Source organism: Lethenteron reissneri, chromosome 36 (genome assembly GCF_015708825.2).
Source record: "Lethenteron reissneri isolate LAM-NWPU_2019-01 chromosome 36, ASM1570882v1, whole genome shotgun sequence".
NCBI classification, from domain to species: Eukaryota; Metazoa; Chordata; class Hyperoartia; order Petromyzontiformes; family Petromyzontidae; genus Lethenteron; species Lethenteron reissneri.
Window position 1 is genome coordinate 4,257,152 of NC_083814.1, and position 20,599 is coordinate 4,277,750.

The 20,599-nt window shown below is 44.6% G+C and overlaps 1 protein-coding gene across 1 annotated transcript; it reads left to right on the forward strand.

Moving 5' to 3' along the window:
• The first annotated feature begins 1,157 nt into the window (after positions 1-1,157).
• Positions 1,158-18,582, forward strand: LOC133351035 (latent-transforming growth factor beta-binding protein 4-like). Its single transcript, XM_061565921.1, has 11 exons — positions 1,158-1,256; positions 2,660-2,908; positions 4,006-4,128; positions 11,939-12,067; positions 12,377-12,505; positions 13,688-13,831; positions 14,036-14,152; positions 14,889-14,979; positions 16,376-16,659; positions 16,980-17,228; positions 18,074-18,582. The coding sequence occupies exons 2-11, from the start codon at positions 2,779-2,781 to the stop codon at positions 18,388-18,390; spliced, it is 1,713 nt and encodes a 570-aa protein (XP_061421905.1). The 5' UTR covers positions 1,158-1,256; positions 2,660-2,778; the 3' UTR covers positions 18,391-18,582.
• The last annotated feature ends 2,017 nt before the right edge of the window (positions 18,583-20,599 follow it).

Consider the following 20,599-nt stretch of genomic DNA (forward strand, 5'->3'; position numbering starts at 1 on the left):
GTCAATCTGGTATACTGAGTCCTCAATGGGTGGAAGAATGAGTGAAGTTCATGGGAATAGTAACCAGTCATCTTCTATATATAAGGGAAATTTGTGAATGTGTGTCTATACTCTTAGTTCTTTCGGTAAAGTCACGTAGGTAAAAAATGAAATTAAAATTAATAAAAAATAAAACAATAAAAATCACGACGTTTTGGAGGCTTGTGTTGCCTCCGAAACATCGTGATTTTTATTGTTTTATTTTTATTAATTTTAATTTCATTTTTTACATACGTGACTTTACCGAAAAAACTAAGAGTATGAATCCTTGTATTCACGAAAGCTTCAAATCTAGAATTAATATGTGTGTCTGTTAAAAATGTTTAGCATACTTCCTGACATGCAACAAACTTGAAATTTGCCATGTGGGTACTTTCCAGACTGTACAGCATGCAAATATAAAAATAAATAGACTTTTGTATTTTGGGGGCGGGAGGGGTGCAATAATGCATATATTTTGCACGGCAAGTGAGCTGTGACGGAAGCATAACGGAGTGTGCCTGCTGATGTCACGCAACCTCCCCCCCCAACCCTCCGCGGGTAAAGTGAAATACAAATGTGTTGCAGGTCAAAGGCGTTCTTCGCGCAGCATTGGTTTATTATTTGAGTCGTTTACTGCCGTACGCACCCTGAAAGTTATGTGTCTGCAGCAAGCGCATGTATGTGTACCTATGGACACACGCGTGTGTGGGGGGAGCGGTAGTGTAGTGGTTAGCGCGCTGCGCTATGAACCCGGTGACCCGAGTTCGATTCCTGGTCATGGTCACCACCAGTGACAATTATTTGAACCGGTCCTGGGCCTCCCCTAGGTCGACTCAGCCTCAAATGAGTAACTCGTGTTGTGTGCGAACATCGCCGCTTGGGAGACAAAGGCAACCAGGCGTGGTGAATCCAAGTCTTGGGCGAAGCCGGGTAGTAAAGCTAGTAGGGAATAAAAGAGTGATCAGGTGGTGAGTGACTGCAAGTGAGTGAGTGCCTTGAGTAAAATAATTGTTTCGCCATGGTTGCCGTAAATAGTATTACATTTATTAATCTGTACTTGGTATTCAAGTGTTGATTTAAAACTCAATGACGGTTTTGCTTTTCACCTGCAGATGAAGATGAATGTTCAATCGGAAATAATCCCTGCGCATCCGTAAACAATTCTTTTTGCGAAAATAGCATCGGGTCCTATTCCTGCGTCTGCACTTCCGGCTATAATGGCACAAATTGTGAAGGTAATACATGATCAAACACAATATTTTAGATTAATTTGTTTCATTTCGTAGGAATTGTATTATTATATGCTGGGCTACTTGTACGCCTAGAGTGTAACGAATCACCCCCTCACTAATAATGAGTTTAATGAATTATCACGGTTTCGAGGTCGCTATTCCATCCAATAATTGGTGTGTTATTTTCTACTTCGGTGTAAATATCATCTCCATTGGTTGCAGGGTTCATGTGAACCAAACTACCTATAACATCGTACTAAATTTTTGTTATTATAGATGTTTCACATGTATTATTGCACAGTGATCATATTGATGAGTTTTGACAGTTTAATCGATGCATCATTGCATACCAGTGTATTATTCATATACAACACATCTTACCCAGCAAACAAGCAGGACATTTTATGTGTAAATAATGTCCGCGCTGACACGCAACATGCCACACTATATACAGCCCTGAAATTATTACACTTCCTCGCTGGATACGTGTACTCCCTACCACATACATTTTACCGACACCACATTCTATAAATAAAAAAAGTTCTTCTGCCTCGGAGGATTAGGGTGATTAGGATTATGTTGGTAGAAATTAGTTCTTCGAACCTTGAATACAGTTATGGATGCTAAAGTTAAAAAAGTGTTACAAGTATTTAGTCGTTTTAAAATGTGGCCTCTCTTTCAGGGAGGTACTGATCGATAAAATTACATGTAAATGCAATCTCACTATTTATATTCCCATATTTATCTTCCAAGCTGATGTGTATACGTCAATTAATGATGCCTGGACAAAAGATGTATGTATACTTGTTTAATATGTGCAGGATGTTTATAGAGATATCATGTACTGTATTATTATTTGATTATAATTATCAGCTTTAACCGTATGGTTGAAATATTGGCAACATATATATTTGTATTCGCGAATGTTTCAAAGATTCACAGTGGAGATGTTGAACATCTGGGGACATGTGAAAGTTTATAGGGATGAAACTCGTGCAATATAATCGTCAAGTTACCAAGTGTGTAGACATGTTTTTGCTGACCCAGCCCAAAAGATTTGTCAAATTATAATTATTGAATAACGGACATTATGGACAATGTACGTTACTGAATACAAGTATGAAACAAAATAAAAATGGGTTTTATCCTTTCTGGCAATAAAATAAGTGTTAAGATGTTCAAACACCAAAAAGGAACCTATTCCGAGGAATCATATTTTGATATTGACAAAAAAACGTCCCATGTAATATGCATAAACCAGCAAGTGTAATGTATCATGCCTGGAATCTAAAATTAAGAGTTAAAAGCACGATTATAAATGATAATTATTACAGGTTTTTTATATTTATTGTTTGGAAAAAGTGAATGAATGCCTGAAAACTTACACAGTTTCTTTTTTGTTGCAGATATAAATGAATGCATAAGTGGGCAGAACACTTGTTCCGTCGACGCCAATTGCACCAATACGATCGGCTCCTATACGTGTGCATGCAAACTGGGCTATGAAGGAAATGGCAGGGACTGTATGGATATCAACGAATGTATGAGGGGAACAAACAGTTGTAATAGCAGTATATCGGAATGTATGAACAATAATGGGTCATATTACTGCACCTGTGCTCGTGGATTCACTGGGAATGGAACCTACTGCACAGGTAAGAGGACACATGCTCAAATGTTAATGGGGGAAAAATAGGCAGCTTATGTAGATAATGTGACGGGCGATGTAATTAAACTTATTTAAGTATTTTCAGTGCATATATAATATTTTTACAATTATTGTTCTATTGTGCTATTGGCATCATGTCGTAAGCTAAAGAAGACATTCATAAGAGATCATAAATCTCACACAACAGTGACCCCCTCCCCCCCTCCTTGTTAGCGGGTGGCCTGCCAAGTCACATAACTAAATATGGAGATCCCATCAAGGGCCTTTCTTTATCCACACACACATACGATCCCACATGCCCTGCTACAGAGAAATGGCCAGCCAAATATTTTTACACTCTCAGAATTGGAATTTGCTGACTTGAGACTATCAATTCACTTTTCTTAAGAATTCAGTGCAATCATGGTTGGCTGAACCAACATTCACACTGAGGGTCTCAGCAGCGCAGGTTAAGTGCTCGGACCCCATCTCGCCAACCGACCATCTCGATTTTTACTTAGTTTTAACTTATTATAATTTAGTTTAGCTATTGGAAGTGTAAACTATACTGGGCAACTATACTGTATATATTTGTAATGGAGACTGTCAAAGGGCAGAGTGGCTCTTAGGTCAAATGAGGAATTCACATTTCCATGGTGAGGAAAGACCACCCCGTAGAAATCCTGTTGACCTACCACAACAATGCTTATTTGATCTACCTCGCACTGGAGTTTGAGAAACACTTTTTTCATATTGCCTCACTCTCCACCACTAATGCTGCACCCCTGACAGCATCATCTATTGTCGCTCACAATGGTTTGAACCTAAATCAAGGGCATACGTTAAATATGACTTGCCATCCGGGTTCCTCACAGACAGAATGAGCCCTCACTCGAGATCATATTATGACAACTGTTCAAGTAAGTGTTGTTACTGAAGAACTGATGGACATATTTTTGTTCCTATATAAAAGGATCCGTAGGTGAATTTAAATACCTGTGATTGGTGGGAGCATGAATTAAACAATAGAGGCAGAGTAGCAAACTGCAGAACATTGTTTAATGTATTACATTCGAACTAATATGGCTGTTCTTTTGTGTACAGATATAAATGAATGCACGGCCAATCCATACTTGTGCCAGGACACAGAAGAATGTATGAATATTTTTGGAAGCTACAAATGCGAGTGCTTACCAGGCTACAAAAGGAATGGAACAGTTTGTACAGGTACACAATATTGTGATGAGGATTTTTTTTTGGTGGATCTGCCAAGAATCTGGATCCAACAAAACTACAAATGTCTGTCATATATGCGCTAAAAGATATATAAAAAAAAACTAAATAAAGGGGCAGACATAATGCCTGCTTCCCGTATTTTTTTTGCCACATCCCATCAGCCAAAATGTCTTCAGAGAGTGCATCTCATCAACAGCATTGGTTAATTAGAATAAATCTATGGACCGGTTTTGACATTCATCATCTCATCAGCAGTCAGGCTTGTTTATGCAGTGTGTAGAAGGAGATTATCTGCCACATTGATATTCTCATAGCATCCTTTAAATTACCATTGCTATAATTCTCATATGGATTTTACCATTTTGTCATTTACTTGTCTGGGAAAGCCTCACTCATTCTCAAGATTGTTTTTGGTTTAAAACTAAGCCACTGTGTTGGAATAGTTAGTTCTCATCTTATATCTCGGCCTCGCTGTGCGCTGCGTTGCACCGCTAGCTGAGTAGATAACCTTGTGTCCAATAAACCCTCAGAGCCAAGGTGAACATCCGACTCCAAACGTCATTTATTGGTTTTAACGAGGTAAAACTGGTGAAAAAACACAGATACAGCATCTGTTATAACCCGGAAACACATACACAATGAACACCACAGCATCAGAACATTTTCTTAGATAACAATAGATCCTGGACGGACCAGGCCCCTACATTACCACTGAACAACTACACAAGAGTACAAGCCGATGCGTTGCATAAAGGCACATCGTGTATTCATCCCACTGCACCCCAAATCTACAGCATTACACATAACACTAAACTGTGGATGAGATACTTCGTCATCTTTGCTCTCAGGATTGCAACATAGCCACCTGGGCACAAGTCTGACCCGACCTACTAAATCACAAGTAACATCCACAATAAGGAAAGTTGCAGGCTTCGTTGCTAACTAGGCCTCGTATTTACCACAACAACTTAACGGCACCATAAAGGCATTTACATCACTATAACGGTCATTCCAACATTACAACAGCATTGCAAATATTATAAGAACATAAACAAACTTACAGACAATGCTTCTCAAAGTCCCACGATGGACAACTGCGTCTGGCTTCACTGGGACGCGATGTGTGCCACCATCTTGAATTATCTGTGTAATGGCCGACGCCCGTGTGGTTAAGCGGGAATCTTAATTCGCAACTTCCTGGTCACGTGACCAAAATTAGCATAAAAAACAGGAAATTCCCATGTACATACGCCCCCCCCCCCCCCCCCCCCCCCATCTGCCGTGAGGCAAAACTCCTGCCATGATGCAGAACATTCCCCGTCTGGTATCTAAGAGATACCACCATTTATTTCCTATCTAAACAAATGTATAACAACTTCAACGGGTCAACTTATTTGTCTATATCTTTGCGAGAGAGAAGTAGTACTGTCTCCACTATGGGCCTGACGAAAGTTCTTGCGACACCTTGCTTTGCAATCATAACCTCGACTTTTCTAACTTTTCCATCGGCACTTGGAATCGACTTGAGGATGCGGCCCATTGGCCACTCATTCCGTTTGGCTTGGTTGTCCTTCAGTAGGACGAGATCACCTTCTTGGATGTCTGGTCTATTAGACTGCCACTTGTTGCGCACTTAGAGTGTTGTAAAGTACTCGTTTTTCTAGCGACGCCAGAACGTGTTCGCGAAGTTCTGCACTTGCCTCCATTGATGTCTGTAGAGGTCTGCAGTGCTGGCCTCCTCGGTAGGTGCTGTGAGCACGTCTGTCTTCTGGGTAAGAAGTGTAGCAGGAGTCAAGATGAATGGTGACTCCGGGTCGGTTGAGATGGGGATCAGGGGTCTTGAATTAATTATGGCTGAGACCTCGGCCATGAGAGTGGTTAAGACCTCGTGAGAGAGCCGTGTAGACCCGACATCCCATAGCATAGAGTCGAGAATGCGTCGAGCAATCCCGATCATGCGTTCGCAGGCTCCACCCATATGCGAAGAGTGGGGAGGATTGAAGATCCATGTGCAGCCTTGGTCACTAAGGTATTTCCTGACAGAATCATCTTCGCATTCTCCGTATTGATCTTAAGCTCTTTGCATGCTCCAGTGAAATTGGTTCCACAATCAGAACGGAGTTGCTTGGCTGGCCCTCTGATGGCGAAGACTCTCCGGAGTGCATTTATAAAGCTCAAAGAGTCCATGGACTCGATGACTTCGATGTGCACTGCTCGTGTACTCATACAGGTGAACAGCACAGCCCAATGTTTGCTGTTCGCGAGCCCTCCTCTGGTGCGGCGGGAGATGACTGTCCATGGTCCAAACACGTCGATCCCTAGAGGTGAAGCGAGGTTCCACACTGAGTCGATCGGCTGGGAGGTCTGCCATTTTCTGTTCTTCCTGTTTTCCACGTAGCTTGTGACAGCTGCTACACTTGTGGATTGTGCTGGCGATGCACCTCTTTGCTCTAACGATCCACAGCCCTGCAGATCGGATTGCTCCTTCTGTGAAGTGCCGACCTTGGTGCTTGACCTTCTCGTGGTAGTGGCACACAAGTAAGATTGCGATGTGGCTCTGGCTTGGGATTATGAGGGGGTTTCGTTCATTCTCATCTAATTTTGCATTCCCTAGCCGATCACCGATCCTGAGCAAGTCGTCTTTGTCCATCCTGGGGTTTAGCTTCCTGAGGGTGCTGACCCTAGGAAGGTCTTCTCCCTTGTTGATGGCCTTGATCTCGCTTGCATAAGCTGCCTGTTGCACACAGCGGAAGATTGATTTCCTTGTTCTGGAAAGCTCGTCTTCAGTGCGTGGCACTGGGCAGTGATGGCATCCATTGCAGCTACCAGCGGTGCCTCTCATTGGGCGATGGAAGCAGTCTGCGATATGCATTAAATGTGCTATCGCTCGCACGAGCGTCGTCCATTTCAAGAAATGTTCTAAATGGTGTGGACTCAGTGGACTTCTTGGTCGCACATTTGTTACGAAAGTTGTCACTTGAGGACGAATCTCCTTGTCTGACTCGGGCTCTATGAGTCCAAAAATCTCTTTGGTAGTACATGGGCCACCGTCATGTCGTAAAAGGAACGCTGGACCCGTCAACCAGATCGTTTGCTTCAGCAGAGATGCAGGGACGGACCTAGTTGCGAGATCTGCTGGATTCTGGTCAGTTGGAATATAATTCCATTGCTCTGGCTGCGTCGATCTCCTGATGCGCTCCACCCGGTTGCTGATGTAGGTGTAGAACCTTCTGGTTTGGTTGTTTATGTAGCCTAGTACGACCTTACTGTCCGTGTAGAACTTGACCGCATCCAGTTTGACGTCCAATTCGTCTAAGATCAGTTCCACCACCTCTGTATCAAGAACGGCTCCACACAGCTCGAGCCTTGAGATGGTATGTTCTGGTTGTGGGTCCTTGCCATGGAACTCCTTCCAGGATTCCCACTCGGACGACAGCTCCGAGTCGAGGAACGGAGAGGCCGCGGTCACAGCGACCACCGCCACGACCACCAGCAGAGCGACGAGCAGCGGCTTCATCTTAGTCTTCTTCCCGTCAGTAAGGACTGGCTTGGAGAAACGTGGAGGAACAAACTCCAGCGAAGACAGTGGATGTACAAGCGAAGTCGTGGTGGTTTCTTTGTAAGTCTGCACGGTACAGCCTTGACTTCTCTTGTCGAATTTATCTTTCAGCGTGAAGTGGTTGGGGCACGGTTTGAAGAGCGGCGTGCGTTCATTCATGAGCACACTCGTTCTGAATGTGCTAATGTGGTCTGGTTTGTGTGTTCCATCAAGACAAACGTCACCTATGATGACCCATCCTAGGTCGAGTCTCTGGGCGTAGGGAGCGTCGTGAGGTCCATTGCGTTGGTCGCGAACCTTGTGGACTCTCAGCATGTCCCTGCCGAGCAGAAGTAAAATCTGTGCCGCTTGATCCAATGGCGGGATGAACTTTGCTATGGGTTTCAGGTGTGGGTGGTGACGTGCAACTTCGGGCGTGGGACTCTCACTCCTGTCGTCCGGTATCTCGTTGCACTCTGTCACCGTAGGAAGGGCTAGCTTCATGGTGCTATCTATGGTTTCCACCATGAGGCCGCTCGCTCTTCTTCCCGCTGTCTCCATCAGTCCTGAGCATGTTCTGAACGTGTATGGAAAGGAAGTCCCACCTACGCTTAGCTGATCAAAGAACCCTGACCTTGCCAAAGACTTGTTGCTCTGGTCGTCCATTATGGCGTACATCCTTACTGCCCTTTCAGGATGTCCTTTGGGATACACTCGGACGAGGCATATCTTTGAGCAAGATCTTCCTTTGAAGCCTTCTCCACAGACTTCTGTGCATTTGGTTGTGATTGACGAAGTGAGTGCGGCGGTCTCGCATTGCTCCCCGCCGTGCTCTGCTTCGGGATCGGAAGCCTTAGTGCCACTGGGTTTGGAGTAAAATGTGTGCAAAGCAGTTGCGTGTTTGTCGCTGCCACATTCCTCGCACTTGATATTTGCCTTGCTATTCCTTGCAAGGTGATTTGTAGAAGCACAGCATTTGAAGCACACTCAAAATTATTTCAGCATGTTCTTCCTCTCTTCCAATGGTTTCCTCCTGAACTCACGGCATTTCTGGAGAGAGTGAGGTTTATCATGCAATGGGCATTGCTTCTCTGTATCCTCCATCTTTTTCTTTGTGGTGGTTGTCTGAACGGAGTTTGCGAATGTCATAGGAGAGACCTCAGTCTTGTGTACGGAAATTGGCACTCTCGCTGTTCCTCGTTTCGCCATCGTTCTTTACATTTTTGGGAGATCTGGACTGGAAATCCCCGTGGTGCCAAACATGAAACTCGGGTCATTTCTAGTCTTAGCCAGGTTGCGGATAAACTTTGAGAAAAAAGAGAATAGGGGGAATGCAACCTGATACTCTGACTTGTATCTTGAACCCGCTGTTCTCCATTTTTCTTGCACGTCAAATGGCAATTTCTCTACAATGGGGTTCACGCCATGGTAGGTATTCAAGAAAATGAGACCTGGTAAGTAGGGGTCAGCCTGGGCTGATTTAAGCTCCATCAAAATATCTCCAAGCTCTCGTAACCTTTTATTGTCCCTACCAGAGATTTTTGGAAAGTTCTGCAACTTCTTGAAGAGAGCCTTATCATATTGTTTCTGGGCTACCATAGCACTCCTCGAGCCTCTCCCACACCGCATGCAGGCTTGAGGCGGGGTCGTCAATGTTTGCTGGCCGGATTCTCTTTGCGTACTCTGCAGATTCGTTTCCTAACCATTTCACCAACAGGTCCAGTTCTTAACTTGCAGAGATGTCTGCATTTCGGATTGCATTCCTGAAGGTAGATCTCCAGGCTCGATAGTTCTCAGAGTGGTCATCAAACTTCACGAGTCCTGTATTGATTAGTTCGCGGTGAGCCAGGTACCTAGCAAAGTCCCCTAGTCCAGCTGATCCAGGGTGTGTCAATACCGGCGCTTGTGAGGTGGCATTATTGGCTGTATTGCCTTGCATGCTATCATTTGCGATGGCGTTGGACTGTGGGCCCAAAGGGTTTCGATCACGTTGGTTTGATCCCTTTATGTGACTGTCTGGAATGTGGGTCTGACTTGATGCATCCACGTCTGACCCCTCGTGTGCGACGCTGAGTTGGCGACTAACTCTCAGGGCAGGATATGCATTTCCACCATTCCCGTAGACAGCATTCATGTTCATTCGGTGTGGAGATGGCGATGCCTAAACGTCCACCCTTTGTTTATTATTGTTTGGTGGAGGAGCATTGATGCATTGTTCAGACCAGTCCAAAATATTTTTTTCTGGTGAGTTGATCACGGTCCTTGACAGGTATCTGAGTGCCAAACTCACTCCAATTCTCTTCCTTATCCATGTTAGCTGCTGCTTCGAGTACCTCTGCCTGGGCCCTTGCAGCAGCTGCTTCCTTTTTGAGTTGTAGGGTGCTTAACTTAGCATCCAGCTCAATCTTTTTCCGTGTGGCAGTAGCCGCTAATGTACTTGCTTCTTCTTGTATGCACGCCTTTTCAATGAGCATGGCTTCCTCTTCAGCCATGTAGGCAATACGTGCATTTGCTGCTTCTGCTGCTGTGCGTGCCTGAGCTGCTGCCATACTAGTAGATGATGTCTTTGAGTGTGCTGAGCCTTTAGATCTTGTGGTGGACCTGGATGAGACAGAGTGCTGGGATCGTGTCTCTCTTAAGCCCTCCACACGGTCCATTGCATCTTGTATCACTGCCTGCACATTATCATCGAGCAGTTTGAGGAAGTGCTCTTGCGTGCGCACTCCCTCAATGCCCTCATCTGTTTTCATCTTCATCAGGAGGGAAATGTATTTATTTGCCAGGAGTTTGTAGCTTGAGCTGCTCACCTTCACTCGCTGGATGGCCCGCTGAATTGAGGCCACTGTGTCTGAGGCGTTTGAAGTTTCAGATATATCTGCTTCAGCCCGGTCCCATGCCCTTTGCATCCTGGCATCAAGGTCCTGCTTCTCAGCATCATAGCTTTCCAAGGCCCGTTGTGTCAACCTGACCTCCCTCTGGGGCCTTGAACTCCCTTGGTCCTCTTGAGGCAGGATAGGAGGTCCTGGATTGCTTGAATCACCTTCTTCAGCATCTCTCCCTGCTGAACTGTGGCTTTCCATGCTGCGATGCTTGCAACACAATGTTTAATGTAGACTTGCTGCAGAGCTGGCTGCAGAGCTGGCTGCAGGGCTGCCTGCAGGGCTGGCTGCAGGGCTGGCTGCAGGGCTGGCCACAGGGCTGGCCGCAGAGCTGGTCGTAGGGCTGGCCGCAGGGCTGGCCGCAGGACTGGCCGTAGAGCTGGCCGCAGGGCTGGCCGCAAGGCTGGCCGCAGGGCTGGCTGCAGGGCTGGCTGCAGGGCTGGTTGGGAGCTTCAAGAAGAGTGTATTTTTACTATCTCGGCCTCGCTGTGCGCTGCGTTGCACCGCTGAGTAGATAAACTTGTGTCCAATAAAACCTCAGAGCCAGGGTGAACATCCGACTCCAAACGTCATTTATTGGTTTTAATGAGGTAAAACTGGTGAGAAAACACAGATACAGCATCTGTTATAACCCGGAAACAGCAACACAATGAACACCACAGCATCAGAACATTGTCTTAGATAACAATAGATCCTGGACGGACCAGGCTCCTACATTACCACTGAACAACTACACAAGAGCACAAGCCGATGCGTTGCACACCAGAAGGCGTACAACTCCAATGGGGACTAGGATCTAAAGAAAGCTGTCTCGGGTGTGGACCAATCAACTTCAAGGACAGTGCATATTATTATCATTATCAGAGTTGCTTCTTGTTGTTTGCTTTTTCGACTACTTGTGTTGTGGTTATTGCAAACATGATGCCTTGAATAAAGGCTAAAAACCTACTACTATATTTTGCCACTGGTAAAAGAGATCCCATAGTGTAAATGCTTACCCCGAGCTCTCAATACTCTGATATTGCACTGTGTTTGAGTTGTACGCCTTCTGGTGTCATCTGATCCAACACCAATGGGGACTAGGCTCTAAAGAAAGCCGTCTCGGGTGTGGGCCAATCAACTTCAAGGGCAGTGCATATTATTCTTATCATTATCAGAGTTGCTTCTTGTTGTTTGCTTTTTTGACTACTTGTGTTGTGGTTATTGCAAACATGATGCCTACTACTATATTTTGCCACTGGTAAAAGAGATCTCATAGTGATCCTATACCCGTGTCGTGCACACTCGTACGGAAGCCTGCTGTGCACTAACATTGATATGTTGGAACCCATCGTTTTGTATATGGTTGCTCGATTGTGATGTGCATTGTTTATATTTCGACCAGATATTGATGAGTGCAAGGAAAACCAACCGTGTGACGCGAACACGATGGTGTGCAGCAACACGATGGGATCATACACATGTCCGTGCAAGACGGGATACCAGTATAATAGCACACTTGGAATCTGTACTGGTAAGTCTTTTACCAGCGGGTTTGTTATCAACGCAATATTTCTTTGCAGTATAAACCTAATCATATACTGTGTAGTGTTCTTACCACTACAAAGAGCTGCAAGAACGTATGTTCTTCTGAAGGAAGAGATAACGTTACTGGGCGCACATCTCGTTAAGAACTATGACATTGTTCAATTTAAAATGACTGACAAGATAGAGTATTTCTCGAGTCATCGCCTGAGCTTTTGTAGTCTTTCTCAAATGCGTGTGCGCATTTGCAATCACACCCTAATTACAAACGCCACGTACATTTTTTGTTGTTTCTTAGACACGGACGAGTGCGTCGTTTCATCGTTAAACAACTGCTCGAGGACGACAGGGCTCTGCCTAAATTTCGATGGAAGTTTCAAGTGCCAGTGCATCGCTGGCTACACAGGAGATGGAGTCACGTGCACAGGTAAGCTTTGCTTCCACGTGGTGGGTGTCCCCCAGTGTCGAGGTGCCATCATTCTCTGGCTAGAAAAACGCTTCGTCTTTTCCCGGTTTTATTTCACTTAGTGCGATCGAAATCACTTCATGAGACTATTTATTCCAAACTCTTGCAGACCAGTGCATCGGAAGCTGACATCACGGAGCCACTTTTGAGATACGCGCACATTACCTCGTTTGTCCAAGCTAGGGAGTGCTTGCTACATATCCCCAAATGCCCCGCATGGCAGTAAAACCATTATTAAAAAATATATATTGTAAGAGCTGATTTTTCTTTCAACCATTATTTTTTTTACTAATTCAACATGCATTTGTTTGTGACCCAGCTGAAAGCATTAACTCACGATAGACATTCGAAGCACTTGCAAACATAAACTCGTATGCTCGTGGTGCTTATTGTTCTTGTTGTCTTGCTTAGTCTGACTTTAATTGGAATAGGAAAAAGTGGGCACGAATAACATGTAAACAAACGGTAAAAGTGCCGGCCCTACTATTACGCCACTGCTGGTAGAGGTCTCCACTAGATGGAGCTCTAGAGCGGCCTACTCTTCCACATTAGGCCGACGTGTTGGAAGTGGTGGGAATACGTATAAAATGTGTCTTGAAAAGTTCATAAAGCATACAATAAATACACTCAGATTATACATTTATTTTAAGAGGCCCAAGTTATAAAACTTGTAGAATATAGTAGTTCCTTTTTATGAGCCTCATAATATCTTGACTATTAATAATGATTATACTAAAAATGCATGGATGCAGTGCCATGAAATTATTTTGTTTATTGATTTTTGCCAAGCATACGACTGCCTTGTTCTCCCTTGTGCTGTACTGTACACGCAGGTTTAGCAATGGAAAGGAAGCGATGCTTCTGGATGTTTCAAATGTTTAAATTTGAGGATAGTAAAGTCAAGTATAGCTTCTTATGTTATCACTGTAATGCAAGGCTATCGCAAAGGCGCTATGTTCCACAGATGGTATAATCTGGCAGAAGGGGCAGTGTTGCTTTGTGATTTTACCCCAATTAAGTGGTACAAAAAGAAAGTTTTTGGTTAGAATGTTCCTAATCACTGTGCAGTCGTGAAGCTCCCGCAAGACCACTTGTAATTAAACTTTTGCATATTAACATACGTTCTCTTGCGATGCACCACAGATATCGATGAGTGTAATCCACCGGAAAATACAACGCAGCCCTGCAAAGGCCCTGTCGGAGTGAGATGTAACAACACCATTGGCCACTACACATGCAGCTGTCCCCTTGGATACTACTTGGACAGTGATGGAACCACATGCAAAGGTTTGACAATGATCATTTCTGATTTTATGCGCAGAAGCATAGCTGTTTACTTACTAGAATTGTTTGTATGAGGGGAAATCAATTTGAGTGTGTCTCAATGTTAATTCTGCACTGAGGCGACTAATGTCTTGGCATGGCATTTGTTATGAAAAAGCTACCTTAAGGATTTGTATGGCCGCAATGATGCTCATTGTGTTTGTGCAGATGTTGATGAATGCATCAGAGGACTCCACAACTGCACCCAGAACTGCACGAACATCGAAGGAGGCTTTACCTGCAGCTGCTTTGCCCGTTTCAGCTCTGTGAATGGGACTTGTAAACGTAAGTTACATCTGTCTACATCCTTTGTACATGTGGCTTATGTATATACTCTATGGCCTAATTCTATATCTCTGAAGCTAAGCAGGTTTGAGCCTAGATAGTGCTTATATGGGTGACCAACCAAGTATGCTTAATAGGGTCAGAGGCTGTGTAGTTACGTTGGGTGCAACAGAAGCAATGCAGCCATTTAAATGTATATACCGTACTTTTATGCTTCCCACTGTCACAACCTGTAATGATTCAGTGTTTAGAGCCCGTGCTACAATCTCGGTTGCCCAGTTTTAATCCCTTGTAATGTGCACCAGTTTGGCAAGTCATATCTGTACATGACCTGGGCCTTCCCAAGGTTGACTCGGCCTAAAATGAATATCTGGCACGCTGTGTGAGCATCAGTACTAGGGATCAACGATTCTAGACGTCTTCCAATTTACATGGCTTAATGGGGATCATTGCCTTTGTGCATATCTACAGGCTACAAGCTGTAGGTAATTGACACTTGAAGCTTCGTGCTTCCTACGGTGATGGGAGTGTTTGTTATAGCATAAGTATGTGTGTGTGTGGTACATAACTATAGCAATGCAATTCCTGTCTTGCATAACTAAACACATTTAGAGTGATATCAATAACTGCATAAAGAATTAACTGAAGGGATCACTGGTTTGAAATGTACAAACATCTATGGTACCATAATATGCAATTTTGCACGTGAAATAAATTGTATTTATTTATTTTTCAGAAAACCAAACTTGTGTGACGGATGTTTGCAATGGAACTGGAGACTGTTACATTGATGATACAACTCTCCCAGGATGTTCCTGCAATTCTGGGTATGAAAAAATTAACCCGTAAAAACAAAGTTTTTCACTATAAATCCTTTATATGCGTGGCGGCTAGAGTCCTCTCGTCCTCTGGCTTGAGATGGCTGCCACCTATGGGTCAGATGATAGCCTGCCACCATTAAGCAATTGGTAATTAAATATAAAAAAAATTCCTAAAAAGTGTAAAGTTATGGAAAAAAAATTTCATGAAAATAAATTGTCACGCACAACGAGTCTGTGTGCAAAATGTCAGCTCGATTGGATCACGGGAAGTGGGTTAAAAAAACTACCGAAAGATTTGCACGGTCGTAAGCACGCAAGCAAGTAAGCAAGTGAACTTAATATAAAGGATTAAAAAATTGATGGATCTAGGGTTGTTTCCAAACCAATTGATATTTGCAGCATACTCAACATACTATGTATAAGTACATAGCAATGTTTCATATCCACAAGGATATATTACACACCAGCACTAGACATTTGCTTGAAAAGGTGGCCATGTGGCTGTGGAGTCAGAGCATTGAGCCAGCACTGCTGAGATTCTGGGATTGGTTTTAGGTTGCCAAGAACTATGGTGAAATTGGGTTCTCAACCATAAACTAAAGTGATGTAATTCTTTCAGTGGGTCACAAACGAATGCATGTTAAATTAGTTTATTTTTTAATGGATGAAAGAAAAATCAGCTCTTAACATAAATAAGGATATTGGTTTGACTGCCATGCGGGACATGTGTGGATAATGAGCAAGCACTCCCTAGCTTGGACAAAAGAGGTCATGTGCATGTATCTCAAAAGTGGTTCTGTGATGTCAGCTTCTGATGCACTGATTTACAAGAGTTTGGAATAGTCTCATTATGTTATTTCGATCGCACTATAGGTGAAATAAAACTGAGAAAAAACGAAACCTTTTCTATCAAGAACATTTCTGGAATTGTAACATTACATTGTAGACTTGTAACTTACAATTGGATTATTAGTGTGATCGGCTATGTAATCACAAGACAAGAAACAATACTCTATAGTCCTTTATAATGTTGGCGGTTCATCTTGTCTATGCAAACCCATTTCCTCTCGTGGACAAAGTAACTTCACATGATTAGTTGCAAAATATTTTTCTTTCTCAACCTTGTAAAGTCTAAAAGTACTTTACTTATTTAGTTTGTTATGGTAAACTTTGTTATAAATAACTTAACATTTTAAAGTGTGTTAATGAGAGTAATAATACAGCTTGTGTAAAATAAAAGGTCATGGGACCACAACTCAGGACTACAATTGATGTTAAAAGCATTTATATTTTACGTGCTTCTCGGTGCCATGAAAAATTTGTATACGTTGTCCGCTTGAAGTAATTGATTTGTGTTTTGTATCAGTTTTAACGAGTGTAAGTGTTAACTTTATTTCATCAGGTACACCCTCAATGGCACGAGCAAAACGCAATGCATCAATATTGATGAGTGCAGCTTGTCCGTGGCTGATGGACAGACACCTTGCGACTCCATATACGGGACATGCACTGACACAATCGGCAGCTTCAAGTGTGGATGTGTGGCTGGGTACGTGGTCGTTAGCGACAGCCGGACCTGCCAAGACGTGGACGAGTGTCAGAGCGGAATCTACAACTGCACTCAAAATTCCACGTGTCATAACTTAGATGGAAATTATACCTGCATCTGCAACAGTGGATATGTCCGTAAGTGTCTTAGTGGCTATTTCTATAGTACCTGTATGAATTTCACATGCAAAGGTCTATACGAATTTTCCTGACAATAGGGATTCTACACATTAATTGTACAGGCTAACACAACATAAAAACACCAACAAAATTGCCATGTGTCTACCTCCCATCATACATTTTTTGTCTCAAATGTATAGAAATGTAAATTTTCATAGGAATCAGCCCACGGTATTCCCACCCAGGGTGTATATTCATTTGAGTTCAAGCATGTAAACGCACAATGTATTTACGAATGTTTCTTATTCCAATCTTTTCTTCCCCCTCCAAACCACCAGAATCTGGAGAGACGTGCGTAGATGTTGATGAGTGTCAAAAAGCAGGCAGTGCTCTCTGTGGTCATGGAGCCTACTGTGATAACACAATGGGTTCATACGCATGCAGGTGTCTTGCGGGATACGTAGGCAATGGCACTGTCTGCCTAGATGTGGATGAGTGTCTGCTCCCCAGCAACAACTGTAGTGCCAATTCAACCTGCGAGAACACGCCAGGCTCTTACCAATGCAAGTGTGATGCTGGTTTCCAAAGTAAGTTGAAACGTCCGGATTTCCTCTGCGTGATTTTCATGGTTTTGGTATGCGTCAATGTAATAACATGGCTGGAAGGGCAGCACAGTCAAAACACTTGCATGCCACAGCAATAAAGGCCTTGGTGTGATTCCCAACTCGTACGCCTTTCTGAGTGTCTCTTCCTCTTCTGCATGGGGCTTCTACGGCAAAAACAAACACACAAATACATAACTGGTAGAGGCCAAACATCCCAATGCTGAAAATGTACATGCAAATTACCCCCTACTCTGAAAAATTAGCAGGACCCTCCAGTTATATTTATTGTGGCTCAGTGAGGCTTTTCTGAGCAGGCAAGCATAATAATACAGTAGATTTTCGTAAAAAAAATTGTTTTACGTGACTTTACTGAAAGACCCAAAGAATATAATACAATTATCAATACATACAATAATCTCAAGATGAATTGTCACACTACAATCTAACGGTACAATTCTGGGTATGATGGTAAATGTGGTGTATATTTATATTGAGCTTATATTATGTATTTTTTCCAGTTAAAATCCAGACGACTCCTTCATAATGTATTCAAAGTGATTTGTTTCTCGGGATTATACACATTACTCATACGAGCTATGAAAAAATTAAAATACATTACACAAACAAAATATCTCACACGTGCACTTCTCATTCCATTTCTATAGTCTCAAATGTATACAGACATCAGCCCAGCACTGTTCCCGCCCAGGCTATGTAGTATTTTTTTCAATGATACAAATAAAGAAAATTTAGTTTTTCTGGGTTCCAGTGGTGAAATACGTATCTAATGTTGTTCATGTTATTCAAATCTCCCTCCCACCCACCAGAAACTGGAGAGATGTGCACAGATGTCGATGAGTGTCTGAAATTTGGCAGTGCGGCCTGTGGGCCAGGAGCCTACTGTGTCAACACGGTGGGTTCATACAATTGCCCGTGTCTTGCGGGATACATAGGCAATGGCACTCACTGCCTGGATGTGGATGAGTGTCTGCTCCCCAACAACAACTGCAGTGCCAATTCAACCTGCGAGAACACGGCAGGCTCCTTCCAATGCAATTGTGATACTGGTTTCCAAAGTAAGTTGAAGCGTCCGGATTTCCTCTGCGTGATTTTCATGGTTTTGGTATGCGTCAATGTAATCTAGGCTCATCCTACAATAACATGGCTGGAAGGGCGGCACAGTCAAGACACTTGCACGCCACAGCAAGAAAGGCCTTGGTGTGATTCCCAACTCGTACGCCTTTCTGTGTGTCTCTTCATCTTCTTCATGGGGCTTCCTCCAGGCTCAGCGGTTTTCTTCCACGGCAAAAACAAACACACAAATACATAACTGGTAGAGGCCAAACATCCCAATGCTGAAAATGTACATGCAAATTACTAATTTGGGATTATACATAGCAACATTACCCCCTTCTCTGAAAAATTAGCAGGACCCTCCAGTTATATGTCTTGTGGCTCAGTGAGGCTTTTCTGAGCAGGCAAGCATAATAATACAGTTGTTTTTTGTAAAAAAAATTGTTTTACGTGACTTTACTGAAAGACCCAAAGAATATAATAATACAATTATCAATACATATGAAGTATTCAGAATGACAGTACGAGGAAACCTCTTGACGGGTAGCACACTTTTTATTAAACTTTGACTTGTCTCGATACACCGTGTGGTCACTATTCTTCACACTACACACACTTCACTGACACGTGTGGTCACTACCTCTCCCACTACACACTTCACTGACACGTGTAGTGACTATGGCTCACGCTGCATGCTCACACTGCATGCTCACACTACACTCCAGCCCCGTAACGTCCGTGGAGCCTACAGACCCACCCCAGCTTGGGCGTGGGTCACAACCTCTGGGTCCCGAGAGCCGGCCCTCACACGGACGTTCGGCCCCGGGTCCCAGGGTCCCGCCTCTGGGTCACACAGAGCCCCGGTCCTTACAAGGACAGCGGGACTAGGTACCGCAGGGCCCTATCTCTTCCTCCGCCGTCTTCAATCTTCGCTGGTCACCAACTCCCCGAGCGCCCGCGCGCACCGCCTTATATAGCCCTCTTGCGGACCGCGATGTGAGCGCCCACTAGTGGACCAATCACGGCGCGCTATTCCTACGATCCGTTTTCCCAGCGCGTGTTACCACTACACAACCAATCGCCCCGCGCTGCCACACGATCACTCCCTGTCAGCGCGCGTCACCAACACACAGCCAATCACCACCACATAACCCATGACCCCGCGCTGCCCTGTGATCCCTCACCGTCAGCGCGCGTCACCGGCACACAGCCAATCACCACGCGCTGCCCCACGATCCCCACTGTCAGCGCGTATCACCACTACATCACCCCCTCCCACATAGCTCGCAGCCAGCCCGGCTGCTAAACAACACAACAACAACAATAGTAACACAACAAAAACCCAACCCCCCCCAGTGTGCCCCGTAACACAACAACAACAACACAACGACATAACACCAACAACAACCTATGTACAAACCGACAACAACACGCAAAAAAAAACCAACAACAACACACAACACCTAGACAACAAGTTATGTACAAACCGACGAACAACGCAATAAAAGCAAGTCCGAGAAAAAGAACGTGTCCAGTGTCTCTGAGACTATCGATCCCCCCCCCTCCCACTCGCTCCCCCACCGGGGTGCTCGAGCGGCCGAGCGGACGGGGAACGCAGTGACGAGGTTCTCCGGCCGCTTCGGCTCCTCAGCCGGTTGGTCACGAAAAGTAGCGCGACTGAGCGCGAGTCCGCCTGGCCGGTCCATCGTATGGGACGGGATGCTGACGACCGTCTGGTGGCTCCGGCAGCCCTGGAAGGCGCGGATCGGGCCTGGAAGGTCCGGTCGCGCCGCGGGGATCCAGCCGCCGGTGGTCGGCAGCTGTCAGTTCCGGGACACCTGGGAGCAGATCAGGCGGAGACATGTGAGGATCAGGCGAAGACAATTCCCCCCTTAGGTCGTCGGTCACGTCACATGCTCGGCCCTCATGACACAAAGGGAGGCCATATGGAGGCGAGAACGGTTTCAGTCGGGAGGGGTGAACGTACCAACGGCGCTTTCCCCATTTTATCTGAACACACTGGGGGCGTGCAACCCGCACGACCTCCACGGGTCCCCGCCATGGCCTCAACAATTTAGGCGACGTAGCCAAAGGTGCCTGAGGGCAGTGCAGCCAGGCCTTGTCGCCTGGTTTCCAGTTGTGCACGGACACCTTCCGTGCACGCAAACGCTCGTTGGCAATTTGGCGAGCCCGCGAATTAAGCCGTGCGGCCTCCCGTGCCTCGGTCAGCTTATGAATGTTAAATTTAATATGTTCAGCCAATTTCGAATTCGTTCGTG

Coding starts and splice junctions, on each gene's coding strand:
- LOC133351035 (XM_061565921.1), top strand. CDS start 2,779: ATGGATATCAACGAATGTATGAGGGGAACAAACAGTTGTAATAGCAGT. Junction 12,068..12,376: donor CACACTTGGAATCTGTACTG/GTAAGTCTTTTA, acceptor GTTGTTTCTTAG/ACACGGACGAGTGCGTCGTT. Junction 14,980..16,375: donor GGATGTTCCTGCAATTCTGG/GTATGAAAAAAT, acceptor TTATTTCATCAG/GTACACCCTCAATGGCACGA.